Source organism: Oryzias latipes, chromosome 7, assembly GCF_053564925.1.
Source record: "Oryzias latipes strain Hd-rR chromosome 7, Olatipes_Hd-rR_3.1".
NCBI classification, from domain to species: domain Eukaryota; kingdom Metazoa; phylum Chordata; class Actinopteri; order Beloniformes; family Adrianichthyidae; genus Oryzias; species Oryzias latipes.
Genome location: NC_136243.1, coordinates 3510001 through 3524621, shown reverse-complemented (window position 1 = coordinate 3524621; position 14621 = coordinate 3510001). Strand labels below are relative to the sequence as shown.

General features: G+C 44.5%; 1 protein-coding gene across 1 annotated transcript; it reads left to right on the top strand.

Annotated features, from left to right (window-relative positions):
- Positions 1 to 2952: 2952 nt before the first annotated feature.
- Positions 2953 to 5382, top strand: pim2 (Pim-2 proto-oncogene, serine/threonine kinase). The gene is made up of 7 exons (XM_004086336.4): positions 2953 to 3290; positions 3485 to 3585; positions 3666 to 3716; positions 4013 to 4221; positions 4311 to 4480; positions 4567 to 4743; positions 4833 to 5382. The coding sequence occupies exons 1-7, from the start codon at positions 3224 to 3226 to the stop codon at positions 4979 to 4981; spliced, it is 924 nt and encodes a 307-aa protein (XP_004086384.1). The 5' UTR covers positions 2953 to 3223; the 3' UTR covers positions 4982 to 5382.
- Positions 5383 to 14621: the final 9239 nt, after the last annotated feature.

The following is a 14621-nucleotide window of genomic DNA, read 5'->3' as shown; positions in this document are numbered from 1 at the left end:
TCTGTCTGAATATTGTTGTCGTTCAGTTTCCTTCAGGTCTGTTTTTTTTTTTTTTCACTTCTTTTGAAAGTTTCATCATTCAGTGTTTTTTCCTGAACTCGAAGCTTAAAGCCAGTTTTGCAGACATGAAGGAAGAGCTCAGATGTGTGGGGGCCGGGGGCTCTGGAACTAAAATTTCTTCTCCACAGATTATGTCTGTTTAGATTTTTCCCAAAAAATCTGAACTGCTGGTTTTAAATTCATCTCACACTTTTTCCAACCAAAAATTTTTTGTTTTTGTTTGAAGACCCTTATATTTGGATCTATTTTCAAAGTGTTCCCAGCGGTCTTTTTAATATCATTATGCAGTTTTTGACAAAATTCTAAAAAACTTGGTGTTGTTTTCTAGGACATAGTTTCTGCAGAGCAGCAGGGGTGCATCAGAAATTCATGTCTGAATTGTGGGTGGGATCGTTGGCACAGAGCAAGTCCGCCCCCTTTCCCCCCCAGGGGGGTATTCCAGGAAGCATGTTTAAACTAGCCTGACTTTAATCCTGAACTCTGGCTGAAATCCGCCTGAACTTGCTTACTCTGGGTATGTCGGTTCCAGAAGACCGGATATGAGTTGGCGTAATTACGCTGGACTTGGTAACCCTGGGTTAATGCACGTGCACAGCAAGTACATAAAGACATTCTCAATGGATCCCTGATTTCTGGAGTCACCATGGAAACGCGTGGAGGAAAAAAGAGAGCGCTATACTTCAGTGAGACGGCTGCAACATCAAAGGAAAGAGTTTCTGCTTGGAGAAAAAGAACGGACAAAGTAAACGCACAAGTTTCTGATCTTATTTCCATTTTCCTTGTGACGCATATATATATATATATGAATATATATATAAAACCTTTGTCCAATTTTGCCACCTTAAATGAATTACTTCTATTGGTAACAAGTGATTGAGTTAAATTTATTCAACCTAATTTCTTACGTCTATAAAACTCAATAATTGTTTATACAACTAAAATTTACATATTTATTTAACTAAATGTCATATTACTCCAATTAATATTTTTTCCAACTCTCATATGTCTAAGTTTGAGCCGGCAGATATGCTCATTTTTTATAATGGATAAAAAAACAATAAAAAATGACATGCGTGTAGTGCTTATAGTTATTTAGGACTTTTCCAACATTGACACTACATTCAATGCAAGTAGGGGTGCTTTCTCCCTCTCAGTCAGGTTCATCCTCTCCTTCACTCTCACTCATGGTGCAGAGAGTTAAGCAAAGTAGGACAAAATAACGCGGCAAAACACGGTAAAACAGCTAAACAACTAAACGCATTTGGTCAAAAACCCACACTTAAACCAAAATCCGTCCAGACAGGCAAAGGGAATGGTATCCCACAATCCCTTGCGGTGCCGATCTAACAGCAGCACCAAAGTTACACCTACTTAATTGAATTAATTTGAATGAAAGTAAAATAAATGTCTGATAAGTACGTGTTATTTCTAAACTGACTAAACAAAAAAATCAATGATTTATCTTAACTGAAGCAAATAATTAAGTTAGATCAGAGTAAAAAAGTTTCTCTTTCCAACATCCATACGTGGTCTTATCACCCTCTCATGGTGGAAAAAGTATTATCTGAGCTTCTTCATCCACTAAATCATCTTCAAATGGACACGCCATGCTGCTTCACCTCTCTGAAAACAAACTAACCTTCAACTAAACCTGCTCCAGACCAGGTTATGGTCAGAGCATGAGTTGCTATGGCAACTTGACATCCCCTGATACATACCTCCATTTCTGGAACCGAAAGCTGAGGTTATCAACTTCCTTAGCCTCAAACTTACCATGGGAGCTAGCATAACCTGCTTTTTGGAATACCCCCTGGCTTCCAAGAGATCTCTGTTTACACATTCTCCTGCTGGCTTACAGCCCCTCACACTCCCCAGCCTAACGCTAGAGGTGCAGCAATATGGTATCTGTCCAGATCCAGATTCCAGCTCAGACCAGGAAAACAAAGCCCTTGATGATCCATTTGTCTGCAGGTGGATACATCGGAAGAGAGCGGAGCAGGGAGACTTTGACCCGCCCAGAGTATTTTCTACGTTACGAATACGATCTTCAAATCAAATACCCTACCCTCCTGATTGATAACGAATAAAGAGATTCTCAGAAATGCAGTTTTAATCTTAATTTTCTTTATTCTCTCTATTGTGAGAAATGGTACATGAACATGTTAGAAACACCGTTTTTATTGGAGTGGGTCTTTTACGTTGTTTTTACAATCTTACACCTGAAATGTTCCTTCAGTGCTAAATGTGGAGGACAGCCCCCGGCTGCAAACAGGATCTGAGGGTGGGGGAATTACACAATGTGGGTACAGGAATTCCCTCTGAAAGGCTACATCAACACGTTTCTTTGTCAAAGTGGGAGTTTATAAGACATTCCTACGGGAAAGCACCGTGGATGCAGGTGGTAGGGTTCTTAGGGTTAATGTCTGCAGATCCAACCAGACACACCAGCCATGATGGGGCGTTAAAGTCCCGACAAAACACATAAAAACATTTCAAATGAGGGGAAAATATTCTAAATTAAGATTTAATAAACTACAAGAAACTTCTTTTATTCGCTGTTGAGCATTTGGAGAAGAAAATCCGTCAGAAACTGAATGGAGAAGATGAGAGCACGCGCGCGTTTGGGTTTCACGCGCCTCTGTTGCTCTGAACGCCTCACTTGCATGCGGCGGAAGTGACAGATGCCCGCCGCTCGTTTGAGCGGAAAGCGGCTCCCTGTTTCCCGTCAACACAAGCCCCCCCGCCCCGCCCCGCCCGCACAGTCGATTCCACGAATTTCTCTAGCAGTATTTGAATATTCATGAAGCTCATCTTGGATCTGATTGGTCGAGCCGTTCAAAACATTGAGCAGCAGTCTCCCTGCTGATTGGACAAGGAAGCATGAGTGGGCGTGGTCACGTTTGAGAGTATTTAGAAAGAAACAAACTGCAGAGACAGACGGCGGAAAACAGCGACCAGCGTGCGGACTATCGTGACCGGAGCTCAGCTTTTAACAGGTTCAGCCAAATATTTCCCTTCAGACGGGCGGACAGAACTACGGAAACCCGGAAGGAGTCCTGGAACCGCACCGGAGTTAACGGTGAACGTTCCGCTGCAGAGAATCATATACTAGTTTGACGCACAGGATCATGGATGTTCTCCGCCGGAACTGACCGGGAACTCCATGAAGATGCTGGACAAAAGAACCAAGACGTTCCGTCCAGAAGAAGAAGAGGCCAGAGGGAAGAACGGTAAGAACGATGAAGATGTGGTCCAGACGGGGAGGGGGCGGCAGTCTGACAGCCCCTCACGCCCCCCTCCCGTCAACGGGAGAAAACGTTTGGCGGCATGTTGTTGTTTTGTTGTTTGGATGGATCTTCCTCTTTTTTTACCTAAAGTTTTGTGTCGCTGAGAAAGACCCGCCCCTTTGCTCTCTGCCCCCCAGGAAAGGAGCCCTTCCTCAGTCAGTACCGCTGCGGCGCTCTGCTCGGCAGCGGCGGGTTCGGTTCCGTGTTTTCCGGCCACAGGGTGTCAGATGGACTGCAGGTGAGGCGGCGCCCCTTCATCTGTGCGCTGGAAACCCCGCGCATCGTCTCACCTGCAGACTGACTGTCTTTGTTTTCCAGGTGGCCATCAAGCAGATCCCCATCGACAGAGTCCAGCAGTGGGCCAGACTGGTGAGTTCTGACCTGACAGAACCTCGTTCGGTTCGGTCTGATGGGGGGCGCTAAGAGGAAGCATCAGAGGAGTGGCGCCCTCTGCTGACACTTGTGTAAAGTGCATCAGAGGGTGGGGTTCCCCTTTTGGGTTCAGGGGAAACTAGTGACGTCACTGCTGAGTTCATGGGTTTCCCCCCGAGAGACAAATCCCCACCAGAACTTCCTCCAGCTCCCCCCCCACACACACACACCTGTACAGCGTGCATCACCTGGGGAACCACGAGGTTACTAAGTCAGCTCCTGCTCTTCCTCAGCCAGGGGAATTCCGCTCCGTTCCCATGGAGATCGCTCTGCTGCAGCGGCTGTCAGACGGTGAAGGTCACAGCGGCATCGTGCGCATGCTGGACTGGTTTGAGGTGGAGGGGCGGGGCTTCATGCTGGTGATGGAGCGACCGCCGCAGTGCCAGGATCTGTTTGACTTCATCACAGAGCGAGGAGCGCTGCCCGAGCACCTGGCCCGCAGGTGATGCCCCTCTCCGCCAAACTCCACCCGCCATAGCGTTCTTGCTGGTTGACCGTGCTAACGCTCACTGCTGGCTCCGCCCAACACAGGTTCCTGCGGCGGATTGTGGAGGCGCTGCAGTTCACGCACGCACATGCGGTGGTGCACCGAGACATCAAAGATGAGAACATTGTGGTCGACACGAGGACGCTGGAGGTCAAGATCGTGGACTTTGGGTCGGGCGCGCTGCTCAAAGAGACGCCGTACTGCGAGTTTGAAGGTGCGCAATCAAGGTTTGAGATGAACCACAGAGAATCTGACACAGCGTGTCAGAATGTAGCTCATCGCTCCTCCTCCTCCCCCCAGGCACGCGGGTCTACAGCCCCCCTGAGTGGATCGAGTCCCGGTCCTACGAGGCCGTCCCCCTCACTGTCTGGTCTCTTGGCGTCCTGCTCTTTGACATGGTCTGTGGTGACATCCCGTTTGAGCAGGACCATGAGATCGTTAAGGCCACGCCCATCTTTACCAGGAGGGTCTCGAAGGGTGAGCTGGAGCCCGCCCCCCTGAAACCTCATTGGCTGGAATGTAAGCATGCCCCGCCCCTCACCCGCCTGCTTCTGGTTTCTCCGCAGATTGCCGGGCTCTGGTCCGCTGGTGTCTGTCCTACCAGCCGGAGGAGCGCCCCTCCCTGGAGGAGATGCTGTCTCACCCATGGATGCAGCGAGGTGATGAGGAGGAGGATGAAGAGGAGCACAGCTCACTGCCCACCCCGTCTCTGTGAGTCCGAGGTGGACTCTGATCTGGACTTACGGAACCAGAATCCCTGCAGCTGGACTGGTTTCCTGTTACTGACTGTGGGACTGATGAGGAGGAGGTGCTCTTCATCCTGCACTGCGGGCATTGCGCTCTATTTATTGATAATTTATTGTACGTGTGAGCCAGTCCTGTGGGCGTGTGGTCCTGCTGAGGTTCAGGCTGCTCAAGAAGACCCCCTACGGCAGAGGAGGCCCTTCTGCCAGGAGTGAAGACCCCGCGGCCCTGCGTTCTGTGGACGCCACCGCGGCCTGCAGCTCCGCTAAAAGTGGCTCCTGAGTCACTTGGTTTGGTTTATTTACATTAAATAAGAGTTTGTGGATCGAATATGAAAGACGATCTAAAGTTTGAATAAAAGACTTTGAGGTACGTCTGCTCGTCTGTGTCTAAGCCCCACCCTCACGCCGGGGAGGCGTTGGCCGTCTGCACACTAACCTGTAAAAGGCGCCTTTCTCATTGTCAAGCTTTACTGTCCCAGAGGACTGTGCTTCACGGCCGACCCACCCAGTCCGCCAGAGGGGCTCAAACAGTCAAACTGCCATTAATCACAAATAACATTAACAGCAATATTGTCATAAAATACAAAACATTTAACCCCACGAAGAGGAAAATGGGCGTAAAAAAGGTTGAGGAGGTTAATGTGGTGAAGCATTTGGCATAAAGAGACCAGCAGAACTTCACCGTCATTCTGTGTTCAAACGTGAGCTACAAGCCGCACAGGTACAAGTTCAGGAAGTCCTAGACCTGCAAAGACAAAAAAAACCAGGTAATTTTCAGCGTTAAATGCTTCCTCTTTTAGTCCATTCATGTCTGTGATGATCGATAGAGCTTCACAGTTCAGCCAGTACTTAGTAACACTGACAAAATACTCTGAGACCAGCTCCCATAGGATCAGTCCTAGTATAAATGACCACTTTGTTAATGATGCCTTACAAGCCCTCAGAAGTACAGTCCATGTTGTTGCCCCCCTGAAACCTAAGTTTGTCAGACAAAACCGAGTAGCACCTTGGTTTATCGCAGAAACATGTTCTCTTAAACAAGAAATCCGTAAGTTGGAAAGAGAATGGCGACGCTCCGGTTCAGAGCAGTCTCTGGATATCTGGAAACATAGCCTATTAAATTATAAAAAAGCTCTGCGTAGAGCTAGAAGCCAGTACTATTCAACCTTAATATCAGAGAATGGAAACAATCCAAGATTTCTTTTTAGCACTATAGTTAAATTAACTCGCAGTCAGAGCTCAGTAGAACCACATGTTCCTGTTTCTCTCAGCTCTGATGATTTTCTTACATTTTTGGATAGTAAAATCTCAAATATTAGACATAAGTTAAATCAAGTTATTCCTACTATCAGCCCAGAACAGGCTGAAGCGGTAGAAATGGAGGCATCCACAGAAACCTCTGTAACATTAGACTGCTTCACTGCTGTGGATCAAGCGGAAATAACATCAATTATTACGTCCTCCAAATCCTCAACGTGTCTGTTAGACCCAATTCCCACTAGACTTTTTAAAGAAACTTTTCCCCTAATTAATGATTCCATATTAACGATAATAAATGCCTCTCTGGAAACGGGTTACGTGCCACAATCTTTTAAATATGCAGTTGTTAAACCTCTTCTGAAAAAGCCCAGTTTAGATCCTAGCAACTTGGCCAACTATAGACCGATATCAAACCTCCCCTTTATTTCTAAAATCCTAGAAAGAGTTGTAGTTAAGCAGCTTTACTGCCACCTACAGGACAACAGCCACTTTCAGTCGGGGTTTAGACCCCACCACAGCACGGAAACTGCACTAGTTAGAGTCTCTAATGACTTGTCATTGGCCTCAGAAAAGGGACTACTTTCTATTCTGGTCCTGTTAGACCTCAGTGCAGCCTTTGACACTATCGACCACAGTATTTTACTCCATAGATTAGAGCAAGACATAGGGATCAGAGGATCTGCCCCCAAGTGGTTAAAATCCTATTTATCCGATGGGTGTCAGTTCGTTAATATAAATGGACATTCCTCTCAGTGCACTCGAGTTAACTATGGAGTCCCACAGGGCTCAGTCTTAGGACCCATCCTGTTTACGCTTTATATGCTACCTGTATAGTTCCAGGGTTAAGTCCTCAGTTTTGACGCTCCTGCAGCTCTCCTCGTTATCCAACGATTCAATAAAAATCCACAGTCCAAAAGTAAAAGAGAAAAATCTTTAATTCCTTTTCTTCAGGTTGAAAAAATGAACAATAATCCACAGTGAACTTAAGGGAAAACTGAATAAATATAAAGAAAATATGCTAATTAACGAGAAGAACTTAGCGAGGTCAAAAAACTGTTTGACTCCATTCCAAAAAAAAAATTGAGACCGACGTGCATCTGCTGCGTGACCACCAGTGAACTACCGAGTCAACCCCCGGCTCCCCCTACTGGCTGTAAACTGAATAACACACTAAACGCAAAATGGTCATCTCTGGCATTAAGGCGTCTACATTACCGGCCCCTAATTGTTATCAAACCCTTTGAAACAATTACTCAATGTACTAATAAACTTAAAGAAGCACTTCTTACAAACAAATAAACATGCGTCTAGCACCTATTTAAACATTGACATTCTCATTAGTGCTCATGCTTACTCATCAGACTCCACAAGAAGACACAACTTGGTAATTGGTCGACAAAGTTCGTTGGTCTTAGTCTGCACTTTCACTTGTCGAACAAAACCTTGTCTATCAGGAAGGGTTTGCACGACTCTTCCAAGCGGCCAGGATTTTCTGGGTGAGGTATCATCTACGATGAGAACCACATCTCCCACATGAAAGTTCCTGCTAGGTGTAGCCCACCTTTGACGTTCCTGAAGATGGGTGAGGTATTCCTTACACCAGTGTTTCCAGAATATGTCCGCCAAGTACTGAACTTGCCTCCATCTACGATTGACGTACAAATCGTTTCTTTCAAAAATCCCTGGAGGCAGCTCAGGTTTGGTCTTAAGCAGCAACAGATGGTTAGGTGTGAGGGCTTCAAGGTCGTTGAGGTCGGTAGAAGCTTTCGTTATGGGTCGACTGTTTATGATCAATTCAGCCTCACAAAGCAAGGTATGAAGACTGTCCTCGTCCAAAATTTGCTCATTCACAGTGGTGTTCAGAACTTTCCTCACTGAGCGGATTAATCTTTCCCAGCTTCCACCGTGATGAGAACCTGAAGGAGGATTGAAGTGCCACTGGATGTTTTTCTGTTGCAAATCCTTTGTGATTTTGTTGATATTCCATTCTTTGATTGATCTCGTTAACTCACTGTCAGCTGATCTTAAGTTGGTGCCATTGTCCGAGTACATTTCTGTCACCTGTCCTCTCCTAGCGATGAACCTTCTGATTGCATTGAGGCAAGCGTTAGTGTCCAGTGATGCAGCCACTTCTAAGTGCACAGCTCGAATGGCTAAACACGTAAATATAACACCATATCTTTTGACTTGAGTTCTTCCTCTTCTTACCAGAAATGGGCCAAAGTAATCAACACCAACTCTGGTAAATGGAGGGTCATCAGGAATGACTCTGCATCTTGGTAAATCTGCCATAAGTTGTTTACCACATGAACCATACATCCTCTTGCAAATTACACATTCAGACAAAACTTTCCTTATAGCACCGTGAGCCCCTGGGATCCAGAACCTTTGACGCAAAGTGGCCAACACATGATTTCTTCCAGCGTGTCCAGTGCTATGGTGAATGTGTCTCAGCAGAAGTTTTGAGATGTGTGACCCTTTTGGCAGGATGGATTGATGCTTTGAGTCATATGGCATTGCAGAATGCCTTAACCTCCCTCCAACCTTTAGTACATCGTCTTGCAGAATTGGGTTCAACTTGAAGAGAGGGTTACTTTTCTTCAAAACTGTGCCATTCCTTAATGCTGATACATCATCTTTGAATGTTCGTCTTTGACAGTATTTCACGATCTCTGTCTCTGCTCTTGTCAGATCATCACAAGTCAAACGAGTTCCATTGCAAACATTCTTACGGAGGTTGGTTGTCTTCAATTCAGTTGAAGCACTTGAATCCTTCTTGGTTTTATTTCTTTTAGCAAGTCTTTCAACTTTAGGAACCAGGCCACTGCACGCTTTAGTTTTGTCCAAGATGAGTAATAGGTCATCAGTTTGTCCGTGGCTGTTTCAAGCTCTTCAACCTGAATTGTATGTGTTTGAACTGCTTTCTTGACCTCTGGATCAGTGTGATCCAACACTTCCGGAGCAGGATTTTTGGGCCACTGTGACTTATCATGGCGAATGAAGTCTGGTCCTGTCAGCCAATCTTGATGTTTCAGAAAAGCATCCACTGTTAGTCCTCTAGACACGCAATCAGCAGGATTCAGAGTTCCGGGCACGTATCTCCACTGAGAAGGTTTTGAGTGATCCAAGATTCTTGAAATCCGGTTGGCGACAAATGTCTTAAATCTTGCACTTTCGCTGCTCAGGTACTTTAGCACTGAGGTGCTATCTGTCCAAAACACTGAGTCACTGAGGTCCAAATCCAACTCTCTTCTTAAAAGCATATCCATTTTCACTGCAACTGTGGCTGCGATCAACTCCATTCTTGGGATGGTTTGTGATTTTAAAGGGGCGACTCTTGCCTTTGCCAGAATTAGCGTAGACTGAGCCTCTTTGTTTTCACTATGAAGTGTAAGATAACTCACTGTTCCGTAAGCGTCCTCGCTGGCATCTGAAAAATGATGAAGTTGTGCGAAGATTGGGTTTTTGAGTGGCTGTGATTTAACACATCTGTTTACTCCAAAGGAGTCAAGAGCCTTCAGACTGGAGATCCAGTTCATCCAATCCTTTAGAATGTTCTCTGTCAACTCTTCGTCCCAATCACATTGATTTCGACATAAACCTTGCAGGATGAGTTTTGCTGGCAGGATGACAGGAGCCAGAAACCCCAGCGGATCATAAATTGAACTCACGAGTGAGAGCAATCCTCTTCTGGTGTGTGGTCGTTTTTTCAGATTAATCTTGAACTTAAACTGATCAGTCTCAGTGCACCATTGTATTCCTAATGCTCTTTCCACCGGTAGGTTGTCTTTATTTAGATCCAAATCTTGATATCCTTGTGCTCTCTCCTCAGCAGAGATTGCATTAAGGACTGTGCGACTGTTGCTTGACCATTTTGTCAGCCGAAATCCTCCCTTCTTCAACATGTTTCGTAAGTCTTTACATAGACTTACAGCTGTGTCTTCATCACTGGTTGACTTGAGGCAGTCGTCAACGTAAAAGTTGTTCTTCACTGTGTTTGAGACTTCTTGGGTAAACTCGTTCTCAAAATCAGTAGCACATTGTCGAAGAGCGAAATTTGCAACACTTGGAGAGGATGTTGCTCCAAAAATGTGGACAAGCATCTTGTGATCACAGAGCTCTTGACTGTAATCTCCATCGGGCCACCAGACAAATCTAAGAAGATCTGTGTCGCTGTTATTGACTCTAACTTGGTGAAACATGGCTTCTACGTCAGCTTTGATGGCCACTGTTTCTTCTCTGAAACGCAGAAGGACTCCCACCAGAGAACTGGTTAGATCGGGTCCCTGCAAGAGCTCATTGTTTAGTGAGACACCTTGATAGCTTGCACCACAATCAAACACAACACGTAAATTTTGCTTTGTTGGGTGTCTTACTCCATGGTGAGGCAGGTACCAAGTTCGTCCTTGAACTGGTTCCTCTTCTTCATCTTTGAGCTTCACAGCATACCCTTTCTTCAGAAGATCATTCATAACTGCAACATATTCTTTGTGCAATTCTGGGTCTCTTGAAAATCGTTTTTGTAGGTTTAATGCACGTTGCTCGGCAACTGATCGATTATTTGGCATGATCAGTGCTTTGTTTTTTACTGGAAGACAAATATTGTAATGTCCATCCACCAACTTTGAAGATTGTGACACCATGTCAATGAACGTATGGTCATTTTTAGACATCTCTTTGATTTCGTCTTGTCCAGCATCTGGGAAATCTTGCTTGAACTGCAAGTGCCAAAGTTCCTCAAGTCTAGAAACCGATAATCTGTTTTATGTGACCTTTGTCATCCTGTTGGTTTCCAATGTTCCACTTCCATTCTTCAATGGTCCGTTTAAGGTCCAGCCTAATGATGTTCTTATGGCATATGGTCCATCGTCCACACTGCTGATCACCTGCAGTGGCTCCATTGCCTTAGAAACATTTGCTCCAACAAGTAGTCCAATCTCTGCTTGGATTACAGGAAGATGAACTTCATTTAAATGAGGCCATTTGATGATGTCTTCTTGTCGAGGAATGTTATCTTTAGTTACAGGGATAGTTTTTTGTGAAAACACCTCTGGCAAACTGATGAAATTGTCTCCCTGTAAGTTGCTTATTTCCAGTCCGGTCACGACTCGAGTATTTACAAGAGATTTGTTGCCCATTGTTCGCAACAGAATGCTAGTTTTGAGTCCAGTCAGATTAAGCTGATTGATCAGAGATTCCGTTGCAAATGTAGCTGAGCTTCCTGGATCCAAAAATGCGTATGTTTTTATGATATGGGTTCCCTTCTGAGCCTTGACAAGAACTGGAACGATTGACAGCACACAGTCATCCCTTCCGGCCCCGGTAACCTCCACTTTTTCTGTCATTTGCACCAAAGCACTCGATACTGTTTGCTGTTCACTGCTGTCCTTTTTTCCTTCTTCATTGGAGTCTCTTTGAACTTTATGGAGCAGTGTGGGGTGTAGCTTATCACACATTTGGCACCGAAGTTTGACTTTGCAGTTGGTGCTCATGTGTCCATGCCTCAGACAGGCGAAGCACAACCCTTTGCTTTTCAGGAAGTCTATCTTGTCTTTGTGCAATTTATTCTTCAGCCTTTCACAGATTTCCAGGTTATGCTGTCCACCTTTGCAATACAGGCATGGTTTGCTGTATGCATCTACTGTTGTTCCCTTTGATTCAGAACTGTTTTTAACATCTTGTGCCACAATGGTAGTGGTGAAAACCTTCTTTGGTTTTGGTGCTGGTACAATTTCTCTGGGACTTGAAGTGTCTTTGATATTTCCATAGAGCGGGTGCAGCAAATATTTAGCCTGCTTGTTGACAAATTCTACAAAGTCTTTAAACTTAACCCTTTTCCTGCTTTTCTCTTGAAGATCACAGGCCGTCTTCCTCCAGATATCTTTGGCTTTAAAGGGAAGTTTATTAACCAGGGATTTGATTGTAGCTGTGTTGTCCAGATCTTCCATGTAGCTGCTATCTGTCATTGCATTGAGACAGCTGGTGAGAAATAATGCAAATGACTGCAGAGCAGAACCATCTTCTGATTTGATTGGTTGCCATTCCAAAGCTCTTTTTATATAAGCTTCTGCAATAGTGTAGTCATCACCAAAAAACTCTTGTAACATCTGTTTAGCTTTCATGTAGCCTGCCGACGGTTCCATGTGGATGCAGCTTTTAACCAACTCGTGTGGCTGGTTTCCTGTGTATTGTAGCAAAAACTGTAGGCGATCACAGTCATCACTAGATCGACTTTCCACTGCGTGTTCAATGCATCGAATGAAAGATTTGTATTCAAGTGGGTCGCCCTTGAAAACTGGGATTCTGAAGTCTGGAAGTAGTGATGCTTTGTGGTTCTTCACGAGGTATTCTGTTACATTAGCTTGATGAGAAATAGCTTTGCACAGACTGTCAAGCACCAGTTTGTTATCACTTGGATCTGGTTCTGATGAAGCTGGTACAGATCTGGATGAAACATCGACTTTAATGTCGGGTGCAGGTTTAACTCTCTGATCTTCATCTTGAGAATCAGCATTCACTTTGACTTTGCAATCTTTCCTTTCAACTTTACTGCTGCTTGCCTCTGAATATGTTCGTTCAAATTTCTGTAACACATCCATTTTTGCATCTGATTCAGCGAGAGCAGCCTGTATAGCATGTAACTCTTTTCTAGCCTTTAGCTCAGTTTCCTTCCTTTTCTCTTGAGCCTCATATTCTGCTTCTCTTATTTTTCTTTGTGCATGCCACTCTGCTTCTTCTTTCTCTATTGCTAGTTTTTCCATCAAAGCAGCAGCCTTTGCCTTTAGTGATGCTTGCTCTATAGCCGCCTGCAGTCTTACAGAAGAAGATGAAGACAATAAAGTTCCACTCTCTGAAGGTGACTTGTGGCGATGTTTACTGCTCCTCTTTGAGGATGTAGATCTGCTATCTGAAGGTTTTATCTCCGTATTGCATTCTTCAGCCATTTGTGAGCGTTTTGTCACCTCTTTCATCCATTCTTCACATTTCCAAAAGAACTGGTTAAATGTTTGGTTTTTAGGTTCAAACCAACTTCTTTGATCTATTAAATAATCCTCTTGATCCATATGCCTTTGCAAATCCTCATTTAAATCAACAAACTCTTGGTGCAAGTTATGAAAATCAATGCGCAACTTGTTGTTTACAATGTCCACATTTGCATCATCTTCCATTAATAGATCGATTTCTTTTGTCATGCTTGTTAATTGTGCAAGCTTACTCCTGCGTGCTTGAACCTTTCTAGATATATAATCTTCCACAGCCTTTTCAGTCATTTTTATAGTCCGTTTTTCACTGCTTTGATCCTCCACACTAGGAAAACATCAAAGACGTTTGACTCTTTGATCTTTGATTTACGGTTCAGAGAAACGGTAGCAGTTACTTACTTCCAGCAATTTTCTGATCCTTTTCTTGTCCAATGTCAGTCTGGCAATAAAGAGTCAAGTTTTTTGACTAAAATGTATAGTTCCAGGGTTAAGTCCTCAGTTTTGACGCTCCTGCAGCTCTCCTCGTTATCCAACGATTCAATAAAAATCCACAGTCCAAAAGTAAAAGAGAAAAATCTTTAATTCCTTTTCTTCAGGTTGAAAAAATGAACAATAATCCACAGTGAACTTAAGGGAAAACTGAATAAATATAAAGAAAATATGCTAATTAACGAGAAGAACTTAGCGAGGTCAAAAAACTGTTTGACTCCATTCCAAAAAAAAAATTGAGACCGACGTGCATCTGCTGCGTGACCACCAGTGAACTACCGAGTCAACCCCCGGCTCCCCCTACTGGCTGTAAACTGAATAACACACTGAACGCAAAATGGTCATCTCTGGCATTAAGGCGTCTACACTACCCCTAGGAAACATAATCAGGAAACACAGCATTAATTTTCATTGTTATGCCGACGATACGCAGTTGTATTTATCCATGAAGCCTGACCAGAATGACCAGATAGAGAAACTGAACGCCTGCATCAGAGACATCAAGACCTGGATGACAATTAATTACCTCCTCTTGAACCCAGAAAAAACTGAGGTCATTATACTAGGTCCTAAAAACCTCAGATATGCTCTGTCTGATCAGATAGTCTCCCTGGATGGCATATGTATAGCCCCCAATTCTACGGTTCGAAATCTTGGGGTTTTATTTGACCAGGATTGATCATTTAAGGCTCACATATCTCGTGCATGCACGCACGAGTCAATTCTCGCGCCAGTCCATGCAAGCACAAGTCCATGCATGCACGAGTCCATGCACGCACAAGTCCATGCACGCACGAGTTCATGCATGCACGAGTCCATGCACGCACGAGTCCATGCACGCACGAGTTCATGCATGCACGAGTACATGCACGCACAA

Excerpts from the sequence above, each read along its gene's own strand:
- pim2 (XM_004086336.4), top strand. The coding sequence starts at position 3,224 with ATGAAGATGCTGGACAAAAGAACCAAGACGTTCCGTCCAGAAGAAGAA. Across the intron at positions 4,481-4,566 it reads GCCGTACTGCGAGTTTGAAG|GCACGCGGGTCTACAGCCCC; the intron begins GTGCGCAATCAA and ends TCCTCCCCCCAG. Across the intron at positions 4,744-4,832 it reads TACCAGGAGGGTCTCGAAGG|ATTGCCGGGCTCTGGTCCGC; the intron begins GTGAGCTGGAGC and ends GTTTCTCCGCAG.